Here is a 20386-nt window from a genome sequence, read left to right on the forward strand (position 1 = left end):
TGTAGTAAATATGGGCACACGAAGGAAAACTTTCGAAATGAACCTATATGTGCTTATTGTGGTTCTGACAAACATGCCACTCAATGGAAATGATGTAGGCCAAAGTGTGTAAACTGTGGGCAAGATCATCACTCAAGGTCCAGAGAATTGAAAATTTTGTAAGAAAGGAGTGGGATGTCTATAAAAGAAGCTAAATTGGAACTGAAAGTGAGAGGAATTCAAGATCCGTCTAAGAAACATACATATCCTTCAGTAACACGAACCGGTAATGAAACGGATAGAAAGTAACGGAGCACAGGAAAAAATCTCAAGAAGAAAATGCCTTACAAACAAAAACTAAATTGGTAATGAATAAAGAAGCAGGTACAGATGATATTGATAATATTTTATCAAATTCATTTGAAGTTTTAATGCAAATAGAAAAAGAAGATGCTACAACAGAAGTAGCAGAGAAAAGTTTTGATGGACCAAAAATTAAAGATAAAAAGAGACCGTTAGAGAGAACACCACCCAAAATGAAGAAACCAACTATTATTAGAGAAACATCATTTAAACCAAAGACAAAGGACATGAAGAAAGAACAAAAACAAGCTAAGAATATACCTTATCTTCCAAAATAATAGTAAAACCTATGGATGCAAAAAACCAAAACACTGAAGAAGTTGAAGAGAACCATAACATAGATGATGATGACATAGATGATGATGATAATGTCAAGGGAGAAGAGATTACTTCATCACCAATAATTGGTACAACAAGAACAAATGAAACAAGAAATATACATGATGATACATGTTGATGTAATGATTGTTTCATTGAATTACGCAATAATAACAAAAACATAACAAAAGATGGCTTAACAATTATTTTAAGAAATTTTATGAAATATAGAAAAAAAGAAACAACTGATTTGAGTACCCATGAAAAAGGTTGCATGTGTATTGAGCACTTAAAATATTATAAAGAAAAAAAATTAATATTGTGCGTAAATTTTTGGAAAAAAATCAAGCTGATAATTACAAAAATAAGAAACCAAAACTCGACTGCTGTAACATATTTTCAATAACTATATTATACAATGGAACGTAAATGGTCTGCAGACCAGATTACACCTAGGAGAAATACAATGATTACTAAAGGAATATGAACCAATGATATGTTTACAACATGTCAACAAAATAATGTCAACAATAGGTAAATGTACCTTAGCATCAACATCACGAGAGGAAGAAGGAAATGTAGGTACAACCATATATGTGCATAACAACGTATTCTATGACAAAGTACCTGTAAACATGGCTGACTTTCAAATATCAGGTATTAAAATCCGAATAAAGAACAATAATTATGTAATTTATAATTCATACAACCAACCTAATAAAAATGACGACGTTGACAAACTTAAAGAATTATTTAACAGTGCCAAGGGCAGGAAGTAAAATAGAATTCATGGATTCAAATGACATGTGCTGTATAAATGATGATAAAGTCGGCACATATTATTCAAAAACACATGGAAAATTTTCCTCAATAGACTTAACTCCGTGTGTCTCAAGTATAGTAGACAGATTAAATTGGAATACAGGTGGTGACTTGTACACCAGTGATCATTTCCCAATATTAATTTCCTTATTACAAAATGATCCTGGAAAACATGTCCCTCACTGTAACCTTATAAAGCAGATTGGGAGCGATATGAAATGCACACTAAGAATATCCCACCATTAATGAAACTAATAAATTTCTTGTTGATTTCATTAAGGATGCTGCTGTTAAAGTAATACCAAAATCAAAACCTCATCCAACAAAACACAGAGTTCCATGGTGGGCTGATAAGCTGTCAGAATGAGTAAAAATAAAACACTCAATAGGGAGACAAATAGATAATTTATGTAAAAAAATTCAACAAAATGAATAGAACAGGGTTCACCTCCTTGAGTGTTGCCGCAACCGGGGGGTCGTGGTATCAAGAAGTCCAATCTCACACCCTGACAAAGGTTAAAGTACCTGGGCATGCTGATAAATACTGCAGCAGTTGTTTGTTCCGGAACAAACAAAATATGACATGGAGGTATACATAAAGGCTACTAACATTGGATGCTGCCTTAATGGGAGAGGAGAATGCCCTGAGACAGATAAACGGTCTGTAATCCAATCATATGTGCGACAGACCTTCACCCGTTGTACCACATGGAAAACGACACACCTGGAACTAGGCAGAATACAACAGCTACTCACAAATAACAGATTTGAAGACAATATGATACAATCAGAAATATGCAAGTTTTTTGCGTATATTTCTGATTGTATCAAAATGTCTTCAAATCTGTTATTTGTGTTACTGTTGTATTCTGCCTAGTTCAAAGGTGTCGTTTAACCACGAGTACAACGGTGAAGGCCTAAAAACATACATTATATGATTGGATTACAGACCGTTTATCTGTCTCAGGCATTCTCCTCTCCCATTTAGGCAGCATCCAATGTTAGTAGCTTTTATGTATACCTCCATGTCGTATTTTGTTTGTTCTGGAACAAACAACTGCTGCAGTATTTATCAGTATGCCCAGATACTTTATCCTTTGTCTGGGTGTGAGATTGGACTTCTTGATACCACGACCCCCAGGTTGCGACAAAACTCAAGGAGATGATCCCTGTTCTATTCATGTTGTTGAATTTTTTTACCTGAATTATCTAGTTGTTTCCCTATTGAGTGTTTTATTTTTATTAAATCTGACAGCTTATCAGACCGCCATGGAACTTCATGTTTTGTTTGATGAGGTTTTGATTATGGTATTGCTTTATCAGCAGCATTCTTAATGAAATCAACAAGAAATTTATTAGTTTCATTATGATCTTTTAAATATTCAAGTAGTGGGATATTCTTAGTGTGCATTTCATTTCGCTCCCAATCTGCTTTATGAATGTTATAGTGAGGGACATGTTTTGCAGGATCATTTTGTAATAAGGAAATTAATATTGGGAAATGACTGATACTACAAGCAAGACAACACCACAGACCAACACAGAAGAAGACAGGACAACAGATAACAATATATTACCAGATTAATGTTAACAACGAATATAACAACAACAGCAACGTCATCAAGAAAATTATTAAGAAGGGTGTCAAGCCACGCGCCCCCTATGCCGACATAAACACACAGGTGTATTGCAAACCCAACCTGCTGGTGTCACTTGTAATGAAAAATAGCACATGTGCACCCACACCTAAGGAGATAACTGCCAGTTTAGTTTGTGAATTTATTTGCCCCGAGGAGGAATGCAGTCCTTCCACGGAAAACTGCATTGGCAGTACATAACTACTCTCATATGAAGATTACTTGCATACAGAAACACAGGAGCCATCTTCCAACATTATACAGATAAACACGACAAGAAACCATTGTTACAAGACTTGATAAACAACACTAAAATAAAATACAGATGCAATTCATACTGGGACATAATAACAGAAGCAGAATGTATAGCAAAAAGCAAACCAAGTTTAAGTATCCAGGTAGAAGGGGATAGAGCCTTGCCATCCAGCTGGCCAAGAAGCAGGACTCACAGTCAAGGTCACAGCCAGATGGAGCCATGCCCAAACACTACAAACGAAGAAATAAATAATTTTATTAGGAATATAAGATGTAGAAATAAAATGTAAAACCAATGCAGTAATGTAGTTACACCATGTAATAACATATGGAAATAACTAACCACTCCCTTGTAAATTAAACATTGTAAATAAAGGTATAGCAACTCCCCTAATCCTATACTGCCATCAAAATAGAGTTAGAAATAGAATGGAGGATGCTTCTGTGTATTAGTTCTTGCTTGAAAAAGCCTGACACACAGGCGAAACGGACCGTAGCACTTAAAATAAATGGAAATCACATCATGACTATGTGTACTTATCCAGAACTTTGAAGAAAGATTGAAAACAGAAGTAAGGAAATATGAAAAAGTTAGCATAAAAAAAGTCAGTGCCACGAAGGTGATCACAAAAATTTGTAAAGGGAAAAACTCTGTCCAAAAAACATATAGTTTTTATATATTTTGTTATTCTTAACAAATGATATCTGCATCAGTGATCTTAGTTGTCCCAATGCTGGAGAACATTAAATCGGTCAGTCAATTGATGAACAGTGTGAGGCAGCCTTTTTTTAGTAAGTGTGTATATTTTGCAATCATATTGCATTTGCTAAGGCCAGGGTTCTGTTACTGAGACTTCATTACAGAGTTGATTAAAACTTTATGAAATAAAATTAATGTGCAGGAAGTTCCTGTATCTCTCACTTCAGTCTGGAGATTCGACAATTCCGTTCCATCCCATGTAACTGAGATTCAGGCATTCTGACTAGTGGTTTGCTGTTCTGCAAATGGAAGTTTTTTTTTTTTTTTACTACAAGATTGATGAATAGAAACAGGCCCATAGCTAAAGACTTACCTATTATGTAGAATAAATTTTATGCCTTTATGTATAATAAGTTATAATTAAGGCCTGCATACTAGAAAGAGGAAAAGTTGAATGCAGGTATTTCACTGTTATATATGAATTATAAAACTTATGATTATGCTGGATCCTGATATGAAATTTTGCACGTGTAATATTTTACATAAATGAAATTGTGGTTACTTTTAACTCAGGGTGTTGTTGCACATTTGGTTGCAACTTAATAAATGAATTTGAAGAACAGTTAGTTCACATGGGTATGTTGTATTGTATCTATGAAATAAAATATTTCTTTTATACCTAATTAAGAATTTCTTATATAAAAGAATGCTAAAAAAATTATACTACTAGATGCTAATGTTAATTGATTTGCAGATTCATGTCAGACTGTGAAGGCTGGCAAGAACTATGTGATCTCTACTTGAAAGAAGGTGATTACAATAAAGCTGCATTTTGCATGGAGGAACTAATCTTGAGCAATCCCCACTATCATTTATTTTATACCAAATATGCAGAGATTAAGTATACTCAGGTACGTCCTTTTGTCTTAATTTGAAACTCAGGATGATGGTTATGTAAATTAATGGGTTTGAATCATAAAGGGATAATTTTTTTAGTTTATATGTATTTATTATACTGAAGTTGCTTTTTTCAGGCAAACGTTAGCTTATGCACAGTAACTCTACATTGCTAAATGAAAACAGTGAATGTATATTTGACCCTTTATAACTCATTTTTGAGTGCAGGATTGTTTGTACTGATGCAAACCACCTTTATTCATAATAAGCCCACCAATCACAGAGCACCCTCATTTGAAGTCTGAATGTCTTCATTCACACCTTAATATCCTTAGACATGCATATTCTGATGTTTTGCAGCCTAGTGAATCAGATTAGTTAAGAGCTGTTGTTCATGCTTGCCCTTATGATTCATTGGTAAATAACAGCTATCCATCACATCATTTTGAATGCCTTAGGACTGTAATGTTAATTAGAGAACATCCCCATAATTTGGCAGCACGCTTTGGAAAATGATAATTCAGATTCATTAAGTTGTGATTCCATTCTGTTAATTTCTGTGCATAATTTTTTGTAAAACAGTGAGTGATTACTGAAAGGTAGTGTCTGCTGGCTTCCTGTAAGTATTATGCAGTATTGAATTGCATATACAGTATCTTTGCTCAGTGTAAGTGGAATTCAGTAATTTTGTTAATTCCTGTTCTGATATATGTAAACTCATTTATTTGCAATTTGTTGGTATTTTTTGTTGGCTATATACCACATGATCTGGCATGTAATTACTGTAAGAGGTAGTTTGTTAGGTACCTCTTAGTTTGTTGTGCTTAGTACCAGTCTTTCTTTCTCTTATTTTAATGAATTTTGGGTTCATTTGTAAAATAGTTTATTGCTTTGCCCAGATATCAGTTTTCTGTAAATCTCATTCTGCTGCCCATTGGCTTCTGAGATGTTGCTTGCTTTTTAGCAGTGTACAGATAACTGCAAAACTGGGGGGTCTGTTTTCTAAATGTTTCGTACTCATTGAAAATCAAGTAAAATCTGGCAACTAAAGGAATCTTTTGTGGTGTTAACCAGTCTGTTATCTCAAGATATCATTTCATTTTCAGATAGCATTAAAAACCAATACATGTCAACTTTTTATTATGGTTGTTGATTAGAAGCTACTTACAGTAATCCCACCATAACTTATTTTATCAGAAAAAAAAGGAAACAAAATTCGAGGCAAGCTATTACTATCGCTAAGATGACAACACTGCATATGACTCTCTAAGGTTTGTAGTACCACTTCTATAAAAGTAATGAAAAGAATAAATAAATTATTAATTTATTGATTAAAAATTTTAAAATCTCGTAAACAGAAATGCATATTTCATCAAAAACTTTCACTTAAACTAATGTTCAATAACAACAGTAATTGCAGATAGGCCAAAGTGCAAAATAGGTCCATACAAAATAAAGCCCAGAAATTGTAGTACTGTACCACTTTGTATTTGCCTATATTGTTAATATGTAATGACAAGAAAAAATGGATTATTAATTTTTTGAAAAATCTTAATAAACAAATTAACCCTTAATGGATGGCAGGGCTCTTTTGATCCCCAATAATTGCATATGAAATTCTCTGGTTCAGCTCATATGATCACACTTATTTTGCGCCTTAATATTTGAACAAATTTTGTGCAAAAACATTCCTATCAGGATACAGGTAGATTAGTGTGACTTGAGATTTCATAGGGGAATGTTCAACCTCTCCCCCTCCCAGTACATCTTCTCTATATTTGCTCATAAACATACCCAGGGATTCCCGTTAGTTTTAGTTCAAGTAGTATGTCATCTGTGATGGTAATTTTGCAAAGGAAAGTACAAAAAAATAATAGAACATTTATAACTCACTAAAAGGTACTATATCTCCCCATCTCAGTATATCTTGTAAATCCCAGAGTATATTTATGGTAAATATACTCAGAGATTGTTACTCATTTTAGTTCTTGTCTATTATGATATTATTTGAGCTGTAATTGTAAATTTACAAAGTAAAGTAAAAAAAAAAATATTAGAAAGAACATGTATAACTTGCAGAAATTGGTGTATTTTTACAAATGTCTTGAAAAAGAGACCCTGCACAGCTTTGGAAATTTTCACTTTCAACTTCCCATGGAACGTACAGAAAATTTTTTAGAATATTTTTTACTTGTACCATGTGGATTTGCATATCATCCTATTTCCATTGATGTGTATTTTTTAGATTGGCTGATTTTAAAGTTTGTCAGGTCTAGGGGTGTTCTTAATGTATATTTTTGCCCAGCCTGAAGGGTTAAACAAAAATGCATATTACAGAATAAACTTTTATCTGAACTAATAGTCTGTAACCAAAGTATCATCAGCAAGTTATGTTTACAGTACCATAGTAACAACATGAGTATAAGGGATTTCCAAAAAACATGAATATCCACTTCAAATGAGCCTAAAAGAGTAGACTACAGTAAACCCTCCTTATTCATGGGGGATGCGTTCCAGACCCCCGCGTGAATAGTTAAAATCCACAAATACTTGCTACACCCCCATCATGAAAGTTCAAATACCAAATGCATACTGAAAGTATCATCCTACATCAAATATACCTTAAATTATTATACATCAAAGTCATTTTAAACAATAATACCCTTAAAAATACATACATATGTAGCCTTCCAGCCAAAGCAGAGAGGAAGAGAGTTACCACTTCGACTTACACTCAACAAGGCTGGCTGGGGCAGAAGAAAGAAAGAAAGAGAGAGGAGAGTTTATCTCTTTAATCTCTCAGACAACAACAAAAATTTGTTTGTTTTTTGCCTTCCAGAGATGTAATACCTTTACTACACATTTTCTGAGTCCAGTCCCGTATCAGCCGGTGAAATTCCATTACAGCACAAATTTCTAGGTATAACAATGCTAGATATACCAGAGAAAAAGAGCTTTCAGGAAAGCTGGGGTTACTACCCCAGTCGACCGTCTTTTAGAAGACGTCGGTATAATGAAGGGTGAGTGAAATACCACTACCACGGAAATATACCGAAAGATCTCTCCTTATCAAAACCCCAGAAAAGAGCGGTGAGCCGTTACAGCTCCCACACTCAACACCCGCCAGGTTGGCGGACACCAGCGCCACCTACTTCATTCCATTTTCTAGCACGTGATCCACGGCTTCTTTTGTGTGCTCGTCCTATTTTGGATTTTATTTTTCTTCATCTACGATGGCTTGAGCACCTTTTCCATCTCTAAGTTAAGTACCATCTTCTTGTGGGGCTTTTGATCTATTTTTGGCTGTTTTGGTCTCGTATTTTCATAAATATTGAGATCTTCGTATGATGCCACGGCGTCCCCTATCAGCCATGGCACTGTGTGAGGCGACTCCTTCTGTTCTTTCGGTTGGAGTTTTCTCCCAGTCGCTATATATATATTTAGATTTTTGCCCTTGAATTCCTTCCTGGTGGTTCGATGCGGTGGCTCTCCCTCCACTTTATTTTTGTTTTGCATGTGGGAGTTGCCCCATCCTGTACCCCCCACCAGGTCGGGTTCCTTTTCATTTAGTCTCATAGGCTATTATGTTATTCTTGAAGATGGTGCTCTTAAATTGAGTTAATGTTTTTAGTTTTATTTGTTTTTGGTTGTGTAGTTTGCCTCTGATGAGCCCTATAAATGTTTTGAATTACTCTCGTGGTAGGCTACACTTCCTGTGAACAATTTTATTTTTTCTGTGATGGTATCTTTAGTGTAGGCTCCATCCCTTGCCCTGGGTGTGGAGATCAGGTTGAGGAGTTTTGTTGCTGTTCCTCAGGGTCCGTTTTTGTGGGTCAGAGTGAGCCCCTTAGTCCTCTTCCCCCAATTTCGGAGGAATCGAGTTCTTTGGACGTGTTCCTCTAGGCTAGTCGCCTTCTTTTCCCCTGCTCGTTCCCTGCTGGCTCTCGGCACAAAATTTTTCTCCCTGTTGGTTACTCCTCTCCTTTTGCACCTCTCTCTCCTCCTAACCTATGCTAGGTTTGGATTTATTAGGCTACGCCTAGGAGATGTTGGGCTTTGGGCTGTGTAGCTCCCTGGAGTAGGCTTCCCTTCCAAGTTCCTTGGGAAGGAAGGTTGCAGTTGAGCGGGTATCATGTTCTCCTGTCTCCTCTCCCCTTCTGGTAGCCTACTCCTCCACTACCCCCTCAGCCTTGCGACTCGTGCGGGTGACGCTAGATGGCGTTTTCTCCAGTCAGGGACTTCTCCTGTTGGTTGGGAGATTCGCTCCCTCCCATGTCGTCCCCAGCATCGCTGTGGTGGGGTGGGTGGTTCGTTTGCTCGAGCGTGTTCGGATCCTGTCTGCCTCTCGTCTCCCCCATCGGGCTACGTTGAGTTTGGGTTTAGGTGTGGCCCGCCGTATATTATGAACATTGTTCATTTTACCCATTCGCTTCTCCGCGGGGAGATAGGTGTGAAAGGTTCCATGTAATGCTAGTATTCGGACGGAGGGTTACCATCATTATTAATTTTGTTTATTGTCATTATTATTATAATTTATTGTTATTATTATTATTACTTTGTTTTACCATTTACGTGATTCCGGTCCCACACCTGGGGCTCCGCCGTTATTTTCTGGCAGCCCTTATGGTTGGTTCCTGGTTTCGTTCCTTCATTCCCCGGAGTCCTCCGGGTATGAATCCTAAACTTCCGCTCGTTGCATTTAAAGCTTATTGGCCCAATTTTTATTTGGTAGTTCTTCTACACCGGTATTCGGTTGTAGTTGAGTTTCCGGCCTTGCCGGCTTTATTTTGCTTAGAGTGTGAGGTTCATGTACTGTTACCTTTACAGACTGTTCGTTGTGAGGAGCCGGGTGTACCGCCTCCCTTCAACAACCCTACGGGCACGTAGTGTGTCGGACCACGCTGGTTGTGCGGTCCGGCTAGACGACCTGGTTGTTTGGCACCCGATGGCTGTGAGGTTTGCTTCGCTCTCTCCTCAACCATCCAAGACGAGTCGGTAAGTGAAAGTCTTCTTTCCTCCGATCCATGCTCCTCCTCACGTTACGTTGATTATATCTTCCGTCGGTCTTTGCATTCCTGACTAACCACAGGTTTCCTTGCAGGCGGATGAAAATTCCAAGAAGTCTGCCTTGGAATCCCTCCGGGCCTGGGTGGCTGGGTTCGGCAGAAATGTTCCGTCGGGAAGCCCTACGTCCTCGACGCCAGGTTGAGGGATCTGCTTTACCAGCGCGCACGGGTGGCGCAGCAGTTCGGAAGAACTTGCCACCCCTATTATCCAGCAGATCCCGATGCGACCCAGCCACCTCAAGTGGACATTTTGTCGCCGAGGTCTCGGAGGATGTTGCGCACTAAATCTCGACTTGGAACCTATGAATACGGAGCAGGACCAGGTGGTAAGTGGAGAGGTAAGTGAGGAGGTTGGGCGGGCCCCTCTTTGTTTAACTCCCCTGATTCATCTATGTCATCTTTTTCAGGTTTGTGAAGTCTTCTTCTTTGGGTGATAGAGCTCCGTCTGCTATCCCCAAGTTGAAGTCTTCATGGAAGGCGAAGGGCTATAAGTCCTCGTCTTCTAAGAAGGCATTGCCCTTCCCCGTCGAAGGCTAAGGTCCCAGGACCAGTAGCCTCCGGGAGTAAGTCTAGCTCCTCCCGGCAGGGCGCGAGTAAGAGGGCTGCAAAACCAAGCCCTCCTCCCAGCCTCTTTTTGACGCACAAGCCCTGGCCACTGAACTGTACAAACAGTTCACGGAGGATCTAGACTCGAGGTTTGAGAAGATCTCCGAAAAGTTTGCCACTTATGACAGTGTACTGGAAGGTTTGGCTCGCCAACCTAAAGCCGAACCGCAGTACTCTATCCCCGACACTGCGGACCTCCCGCCGTTTGATGTCGGAAACCCTTGGCGGTTCGCACTCCGGGCCATCCAACATGATGGCAAACTCACCTTAGACGGTCTGGGCAACGAGGCGGTTGGAGAGTTGGAGTTCTTCCCCCGATCTCTTGCCCCCTTATCCTGGCCGTGAGGCTTACCGAAGAAGCCTGGATTGGTCAGACAAGGTTCCTAGGGAAACTGTCATCATCCCTAGAGACCAAGCCCAGTCGGCTCTCCTCGCACTCTGACAGAGTGGCAGGCAGTGAACACAAAATTGACCCCTTTCAAGGGCAATTTCACGATGTTCACCCTAGGTGAAGATCTTCCCACTCCTTGTATGGATAAAATTGCTCTGGCCACGACCGAGCATGCCTCGATGGGAACCCCTTTCCTCAATTGAGGGAAACAGACCCTACTTCCTGGTATTCCCAGGAAGTAACGAGTTCTGGGTGGGCGCCCGTCCACTTTCACTGTAAGGCAAGCTGGACCCTCTTTGCGCTTCCACGCAGTTTAGTGAGCAACTCCCTAAGCTGCCGGAATCTTTGTTAAAGGCGGAGTTTGAGACCCGGACTAAGTTAGCTCCGGTCCTTGAGCTCCGGCTGTCTTACCGAGGCTACTGCCGTCTCCGGCTCGGACGAGCCCTTTTTCCAGGTCCTGGCTAAGTCTTTCCTGGCGACCTTCCAGTTAGACTTGCATGAGTTTGTTATGGCTAGGCTGGAATGTAGAAAATTTATTTTTGCTGACGCTACAATCCGCCCACGAGCCTAACAAGCTCATTAAAAGTTCAATCTGGGGACCTAACCTCTTCCCTGAAGGAGAGGTTACATCCGTCATGTCCGGCTACACGGGCCAATCAGAGTCTTAGCGCTCGGTGGGGAATTCCCACTTATAAGCGCAAGACCCCAGAATCGGCCGGCCCCCCATCGAGAGGAGGAAAAAGGTTCAGGAGGCATAAGAGGCCTCATCAGGCGGTGGTTCAAGCCGCCCCGGTCTCGGCAGTGGCCCAGCCATCTACCTCTAAGTCCCAACCCCAGCAGTATGTTTTGGTTCAACCAGCGCGCCCTCCTATGTATCCTCACCAGCATACAACCCTACATATGAAGGTCGTGGATTTTTCACGGCCTCAACAGGGTGGCAAGGGGAGGAAGGGCAAGGCCCCCTACAGAGGAAAATCCAACACCACCCCAAGGGGAGAGGGGCGTGGTAGAGGGAACAAACCCGCTCCCTCCCACTGAGAAAACGCAGGTAGGCGGTCGCCTGTATTGGTTCAGGGACCAGTGGACCTTCAGCCCGTGGGCACACAGCATTGTGTCCAAGGGACTGGGGTGGAGCTGGATCAAGAATCCTCCCCCTCCAAACAGATTTTACCAGCCACCCACATCAATCCTACAGGATTATGTAAAAGGATTGCTCAACAAACGAGCAATAAAGAAAGCAAGGCACCCAAAAATTTCAAGGCAGGCTATTCACTGTTCCCAAAAAAAGGCTCCGATCAGCTAAGAGTGATCCTGGATCTGTCGCGTCTAAATCTCTACATAAAATGCGACAAGTTTTGCATGCTTACGGTAGCTCAGGTCCGGACTCTACTTCGCGTGGAGCCGTCACCACCTCTATCGATCTTTCAGACGCTTATTATCACGTCCCAGTTGCGCGGAACTTCTCTCAGTTCCTCGGTTTCAGACTCGGGAACCAAGCCTACTCCTTCAGGGTCATGCCCTTCGGTCTGAACATTGCACCCAGGATATTCACCAAGCTGGCGGATACGGTAGTACAGCAGCTCCGGTCCCAAGGAATCTCCCTAGCAGCGTACCTGGACGACTGGATAATCTGGGCTCCAACTGTGCCGGAGTGTCAGAAAGCCACGTCCATAGTCACCAATTTCCTAGAGTCATTGGGTTTTCAGCTGAACAGGGAGAAGTCCCGCCTGACTCCGGAGTCTCGGTTTCAATGGCTGGGTCTTCAGTGGGACCTGTCCTCCCACACGCTGTCTCTCCCTCCTTCCAAGAGGAAAGAGATAGCGTCTCTCACCAAGAGGTTTCTCAAAAATCAGTCAGCATCCCGCCGGTCCCAGGAAAGGGTCCTCGGGTCTCTCCAGTTTGCTTCAGTAACAGACCTGCTCTTGAAAGCCAAGTTAAAGGACATAAACAGGGTGTGGCGGAGCGAGCAAACACCAAGCTCAGGGACAGGGTCTCCTCTATCCCTCGGATCTTAAAGACAAGGCTTCGACCTTGGACCACAGTCAAGGGCCTGTCCAAAGCAGTCCCACTTCAGTTTTCCCCCTCCGGCACTAGTTATCCACACAGACGCTTCTCTAAGCGGCTGGGGGATATTCACCAAAACAAAAGTACAGGGAACGTGGTCCACAATGTTTCAGCAGTTCCATATAAACACCCTGGAAGCCATGGCGGTCTTTCTGACGCTGAAGAAAATCCGCCCTCCCAATCGGATTCATATCAGGTTGGTGCTAGACAGCGCAGTGGTGGTTCATTGCATCAACAGGGGCGGCTCCAAATCAGGTCGAGTAAACCAAGTAATGGTAGCTATCTTCTCCCTGGCGAACAAGCACGGTTGGCACCTGTCAGCCACCCACCTGGCAGGCGTCCGGAACGTGGTGGCGGATTCTCTGTCCAGGACTGCTCCGTTGAGACGGAGTGGTCCCTGGACGCGGAATCTTTTCAGTGGATTTGCCGCCGGGTCCCGGGACTCCAAGTGGATCTGTTCGCAACAGAGAGCAACTTCAAGCTCCCCTGTTACGTAGCCCCCAACCTGGACCCTCAGGCGTTCGCCACAGACGCAATGACAGTAGATTGGAACAGTTGGGAGAGAATTTATCTGTTCCCTCCAATAAATTTGCTGCTGAAAGTTTTACACAAACTGAGGACATTCGAAGGTCAACCAGCTCTGGTAGCCCCCTATTGGCCGAAGAGCAATTGGTTCCCTCTCCTTCAGGAACTGGGCTTATGGAGTCTCTGGATTCCCAAGCCCATTCTGACCCAGACAGTACAAACCAAGACTGTGTCAGCTTCCTCAAGGATTCAAGATGCCCTAGCTTTATGGACTTTATAAAGTTCGCAGCTCAAAAGGAGCAAACATTGACCCTGTCAACACTCTGTTTTAGAATCAGATAAAAGAGATTCTACTATTAGGCAATATGACTCAGCAGTCAAGAAGTTAGCCTCCTTCCTGAAAGCTTCTGAAGCCAAAATTATGACGACTAATTTAGGAGTTTCTTCTTTAGGTCACTGTTTGAGAAAGGCCTGGCTCCGGCCACTATTACCACAGTCAAGTCGGCATTGAAGAAAGTATTTCTTTACGGCTTTAAAATTGACCACAGATTCTTATTTTTCATCCATCCCCAGAGCATGTGCTCGTCTGAGGCCAGTTTCACGTCCACATTCGGTTACTTGGTTTCTCAACGACGTCCTTAAATTAGCGTCAGAGTTGGATAACTTAAATTGCTCTTATCAAGATCTGTTAAGGAAAACCTTATTTTTACTTAGTTTGGCTTCAGGTGCTAGAATTTCAGAGCTGTCGGCTCTCACTAGAGGTGGTAATTTTGTTAACTTCCTCCCATCCGGAGAAGTCCTCCTCTCCCTGACCCTAGTTTTTAGCTAAAAACGAAGACCCACAGGACAGGTGGTCTCCCTGGAAGGTGGTGCCCCTTCCTCAAGATCAATCTTTATGTCCAGTCCATACACTTAAATCTTATCTCTCAAGAACTCCACAGAGTAAGTCGGGTCCTCTTTTTATCAGGGAGAAAGGTGGTACTCTTTTCCTTAATGGTATAAGACAACAGATTCTGTATTTCATTAAACAAGCCAACCCAGACTCAGTTCCTAAAGTTCATGATATTCGAGCAGTGGCTACTTCTACTAATTATTTTCATAATATGGACTTTTCAGAGTTATCAAAATATACTGGGTTGAAATCACCTCTAGTGTTTAAACGCCACTATTTAAAATCACTCAAGCCCTGAAATATTCTACTGTAGCAGTGGGAAGTGTCATCTCCCCACATTAAATAATTATATACTTTCCTTTTCCCCGCCCGCCTACCTCATTTGCTTTTTCTGCTTGTTTTCCTGGTAGTTTATGCCTCACTGCCTAGCTCTTCATGTTGATATGTTTGTGTTTTATGATGGAAAACTGTAACCTGATTAGCCATAATTGTTTAGTGTTTATGGGTACTGGACAGTTTTGTTGGCTCCACGCACCCCGGATATTTGCGTGTGTTATTTTCATTAGTCTTGCCTCTTACATGTTTAAGCCTAAGTTTACATATATAGTTTTAAAGTTGTATTTCTTGTTCTGTGCACATTTCATGTTTCACTACTTTTAAGTAATTTTAAGATTTTTGAGGTTTTCTACCCATCAGTCAGAGACCTCCAGTGTTTGGTAGTGTTAAGTTTATTGGTGTGCCTTAAAGTTAAGTTGCCTTACTTTTAAGTATTCTTGCTTCATGGAAGAGATTCTTTAATTAAATTTTTTTCGTTACAATTTTGCCTTTTCTTCAGGTTACCCCCCCTTGTTTTCCAGTAGTAGCAGTCTTGGCATGATTCTCTATCACTATTTCACCGGCTGACACGGGACTGGACTCAGAAAAGGGATTTTGACAGAGGAAAATCTATTTCTGAGGAAGGTCCCGTGTCACCCGGTGACCCTCCCTGTCTAGTCTAGTACTCCCTCCCCTTCTTGCACATGCCAAGTCTGGGGTTAGTGCTAGCATGGAATGAAGTAGGTGGCGCTGGTGTCGCCGTCCTGGCGGGTGTTGAGTGTGGAGCTGTAACGGCTCACCGCTCTTTACTGGGGTTTTGATAAGGAGAGATCTTTCGGTATATTTCCGTGGTAGTGGTATTTCACTCACCCTTCATTATACCGACGTCTTCTAAAAGACGGTCGACTGGGGTAGTAACCCCAGCTTTCCTGAAAGCTCTTTTTCTCTGGTATATCTAGCATTGTTATACCTAGAAATTCGTGCTGTAATGGAATTTCACCGGGTGACACGGGACCTTCCTCAGAAATAGATTTTTCCTCTGTCAAAATCCCTTTTTAAAACACTATGAACACAAACACACACAAACACTATCTTTTCCTGCAAGAGAGAGAGAGAGAGAGAGGAGAATAACTCCTTACTTATTGAAAGATTTAAACACTTGAGCATCTGAGGGCAACACTCTTTCCCCTCCAGCGCATTTACCCTCCCCCTCCTTTCTCAAGCCGAGGATAAAAAAGACTGGGAATCACTATTTGTTTAAAATGTTAAAAAATTTACTACACAGATACATGGAAAATATATTATTATTATTATTATTATTATTATTATTATTATTATTATTATTATTATTATTACTATTATTATTATTATTGTTATTAATCTTAATATTTGAAAATTACTACTTATTAGGTAAATCATTTATTTATCATACAAAAGAAACATACGTACATATTACATGTTGGAAAAATTCTCTTATCTAAATAAGAGAGAGAGAGAGAGAGTGAGAGAATTATTATTTAAACCTATTAAACTTAATATTCATATTTGAAAATTAGCACGTACCATAAATCATTATTTTATCATGAAAAGTACCCTCTAAAAATGCTTATATTATCATCCTGAAACACTTATATAGCATTTTAATATAATTTCAATAGTACTTCAATATAATTTTAATATTTCAATAGTATCAATTCTGAGCATCTGTCTTCACTTTAATGAGGTCGGGTCCATCCTGAATGGAGGGGAGAAAACCAGTTTCTCTCTCTAGTTACTTATTACAGTAGTATTCTTTATTAGTATTATTATTATTATTAATCTTAATCTTAATAATATTTGAAAATTAGTAAATCATTTTTTTTATCATAAAAAAATGTATTTAGTCATGAAAATACTGTAACATCAAAATACACTGGTTAGTGAATATTTCCTGGCTAAAAAGTCTGTGAATTGCCAAATTTTTCACAAATCATTTACAGATACGTTCCAAAGAAAATCCTGCGAATCGTGAGAATGTTAATACGGGGGTTTACTGCACAATGATTGCCATAAAAAAATATTCTGATAATGTCCCTGATAGGTCTAGGTGAAATAGTAGTTTGATTGAAATTGTAAATTTCATATTTAGTATAAGATCCATTACAGTATTATCAATGACTTGTTGTAGTCTCCATTGTGCTGATTTGACTAGTTTCTCACGTTGTCATCTTCTCACGTCATCTCTAGTTGGCCATAGCATTTTCCATACGGCTGAACGATGTTGAAATAAAGCTGGCTTTGTATTGCAGGCAATATCATCCCATTCCCTTGCACAGTTATGCACATATATGTATATACTGTTATTTGTGTGTGTGTGTGTGTGTGTGTGTGTCACTAGATGAAAGCTCTAACAGGGAAAAGTATGATGTAAAGCTTGAAGCAGATTATTTACGAAAAATAAATGGTCTCTCCCCGTTGAATTGGGTATGAGAGTAAGAGTGTCTATTAATCCTGTTACAGGTTTAGGCTATGTTCTATTTTTCTCTAGTCCTATATTATTTTGGATAAGTCTTACTGTTAAAGATAGCTTATATCTCCGTGCCAGTAGGCGAGTGGGCATTCAAACAAAAGAAAAAGATTGAATTGCTGATCCTGGATGACTGTTTAGTACACCTGTTCCCTGCCAGGTGTGTTTTGAATGTTTTAGCTCTAGTCAGGATTCTCCATGCCACCGTTGTATATAGATGCTCATTGGTATTTCATGGTTTTGGCTGTTTGCTGATTCCACGGTACTGTACATATATTTTTCATAAGATGCTTTCCACTGGAATCAAGGGTAAGAATGTGAGGTTTTGTATGAATGATTACTGTGTTAGCAGGATGATGATTTTGAGTAGATACACACGCTATGCCAGCTGCAGGGGTGTAAAGAGTGATCTTGAGAACGGATGTGAGGAAAGTAGGGATTTTTTAAGGAATTAATGCTTAATTTTCTTAGCATAGAAAGAGAAGGGAAGCAGGTAGACTGCAAAAGCTAAATAGGCCAGGTTATAAACCTGTCATTTCTCCCCCTTCTCCAGGTCCTTCGTCTGTAGTTATTCTTACTCGGTCTGTGACTGTTCGCTCTGCCAGTGCTTTAGGTAATACCGAGGCTTCCTCTTTAGCTCTGCCCTCTGCTCCCCTCCGGTTCTGGAAGAGCGTTTTGAGAAATTAGAATGTGATGCAAACCATATTTTGGTCAGTACGAGGTTTGTCTGAATTTGTTAGGGAACTGTTCCTGAACCCCCCATACTTTGTGATCATTTTCGCATTGCCCTCGCCCGTCTGTAGCCTGAGCCTAGTACTGCCTTGCAACAGTTGGAAGAGTCCACTGCCAAGGAAACAGGTCAGTTCTCGGGGCAGTGTGTTTCTGTTCCGTCTTTCACCTGCCTCTCGTTTTTCACTCTGAGCCTTGTTTAATGCGTTAGCTGAAGGATCGTTTTGGTAAACATCAGTTTTTGCAAAGTATGGTACTTCTACCGTCATCATATCTAGTATGAGATTGTTAGCACTGATAGGAATAATTACATATATAGGTATAGACAATGTTAAGACTCAGGTTTGTTAGCTATGAAAAATACAAATGAATTAAAAATTTGTCATATTTTATCTACAGTTGGTGATATCTGTAATGATATTGTGATTATTTTCTGTTGAAAAATCTATCAGTTTGCCATATGTTAGCAAAACATGTTTTTGGTATCAGGAGAGACATATTTATAGTGAACCCCCCCGAATAGCTAAAATCCGCGGATACTTAAAACCCCCTCTAAAAATGCTCAGAACTGCCCATTTTAATAGTTTAAACACAAGAAAAACCCTGTAGAAATGCTTATACCTAGCTTTTTTTAATAGTTTTATCACAAAAAATGCATTTATTCATGAAAATTATATGAAAATACAGTAATTAGTGAATACTTCTCAGTGAGAAACCCGCGAATGCGCGAGTCCACGAATCGTGAGACTGCGAATACGGGGGTTTTACTGTACTGATTTGTATAACAGTTTACTATATTTTATATTTTTTGCTTATAGTTATGCTTAAGGTTTGGCAAATGTGGGGATGTAAGCATTTGTTTTAAGGAATTTATAAATATATTTTTGGCTAACTAGGGACCCCTATAACACAGATGGTATAAGTCCCTTTATTCTGAGTTTTTGCAGACTTATTCTTAAAACTGTTTATTGGTCTGATTTTTCAGGGAGGACTAGAAAATTTGGAGTTAGCCCGAAGTTACTTCAGTCAAGCAGCAAAATTGAATCCTGGAAACATAAGGGCATTGTATGGACTTTTCTTGGTAAGATTTATTATTGTTTTTCTACTTAATATGTTTACTGTATGTTCAGACTAAGATGTATTCATTCATCCTCAAAATAAGCTATGGTTTCACAAATGGAATAATATTTGTAGTTAAGAAAAGAAATTAGAATTTAGCTAGGTAAAGTAGGATGTATAACAGTTTTAATAAAAAATTTCACTATTTTTCTAGCCTATTTTCAGGTTCAGGTTTGAAGAATGTGCTTCACGTTGATGGTTTTTGTTTTATGGTTTTTATTACTGATGTCAGAAAATATCACGTTGAGAAGATTTTATGGTTTTGTTATAATTTTACTCACCATTCATTATGTGTTAAATGTCTTTATTGTTGTAAGCCTGTTACATAGTTTTATATTTTTAGGGGATTACTAGCCTTAGTTCTTAATACAGTGGAACCCCGCTATGTTTTGGTTCAGCATTTACGGCTTCAGTTAATCGCAGATTAAATCTGCAACAAGGTGTTCAGCTAAGTTCCTAGGAAGCCTGAAGTCCCTATATTCAAAGATGTGTCAAATTATAGCTTGGGAGAACACCATCTAGATCTGAAAGCAGGGGAAGGTTGTTGATGGAGAAGCAGTGCCTCTACTTCAATGTTGTAGAGTTGAAGGCCACCACTCTATGTTTCTTAGCATTTTGATGTTTTATAAGGCCAAAGCACAGGAGTCATGTCAGACAGCAGAACCACAGCCTACCATAGAAATCAAGACAGTACTCACTTCGAAGATTTTTGTCATTTTACAGTGAAAGTTTTCTTTTGGGCAAAGAAACATGAATTCTTTTAGGACAAAGGAGCATGGGGTCACAGTATCCGAAATTTGTTTCATGAGTAACCATGGGGAATTCCTCTGGTGAACCTGTTTGCATCAACACTAAACTACAAGCTTCCTGTGTACTGCTCAGCCCATCTTGATATAGCAGAATAGGAAAGAGATGTAATGGATGGACTAAAAGTACATGCCTTTTCTTCCATTTCAGCTTAGCCTTTGTACTGGAACTCTTTTCTATAAAATGCTTTGTTTTGTGTGCCTGGATATGAGTTTTACACAGTTCAATGCTATTTTATGATAAATGGGTTCGCAAAATCACAACTATGCAAACTGGTAAATGCCTTTGTAATAATATATACAGTAAACCCCTACAGGTATTGTATTCATGGGGATGAAAAACACACCCCCACGAATAGCTAGAACCTGCAAATACTTAGAACTTATGATAATTCT

General features: G+C 39.9%; 1 protein-coding gene across 1 annotated transcript in view; it reads left to right on the plus strand.

Moving 5' to 3' along the window:
• LOC136838610 (ER membrane protein complex subunit 2-like) overlaps nucleotides 1-20386 on the plus strand; it is a 52962-nt gene that overhangs the window by 25042 nt on the left and 7534 nt on the right. The window contains exons 5-6 of the mRNA XM_067103861.1: nucleotides 4829-4985; nucleotides 19051-19146. Of these exons, the coding sequence (XP_066959962.1) occupies nucleotides 4829-4985; nucleotides 19051-19146 (253 nt within the window). The remainder of the gene's footprint in view (nucleotides 1-4828; nucleotides 4986-19050; nucleotides 19147-20386) is intronic.

The sequence above is a fragment of the Macrobrachium rosenbergii genome, chromosome 5 (assembly GCF_040412425.1).
Source record: "Macrobrachium rosenbergii isolate ZJJX-2024 chromosome 5, ASM4041242v1, whole genome shotgun sequence".
Taxonomy (NCBI): Eukaryota; Metazoa; Arthropoda; class Malacostraca; order Decapoda; family Palaemonidae; genus Macrobrachium; species Macrobrachium rosenbergii.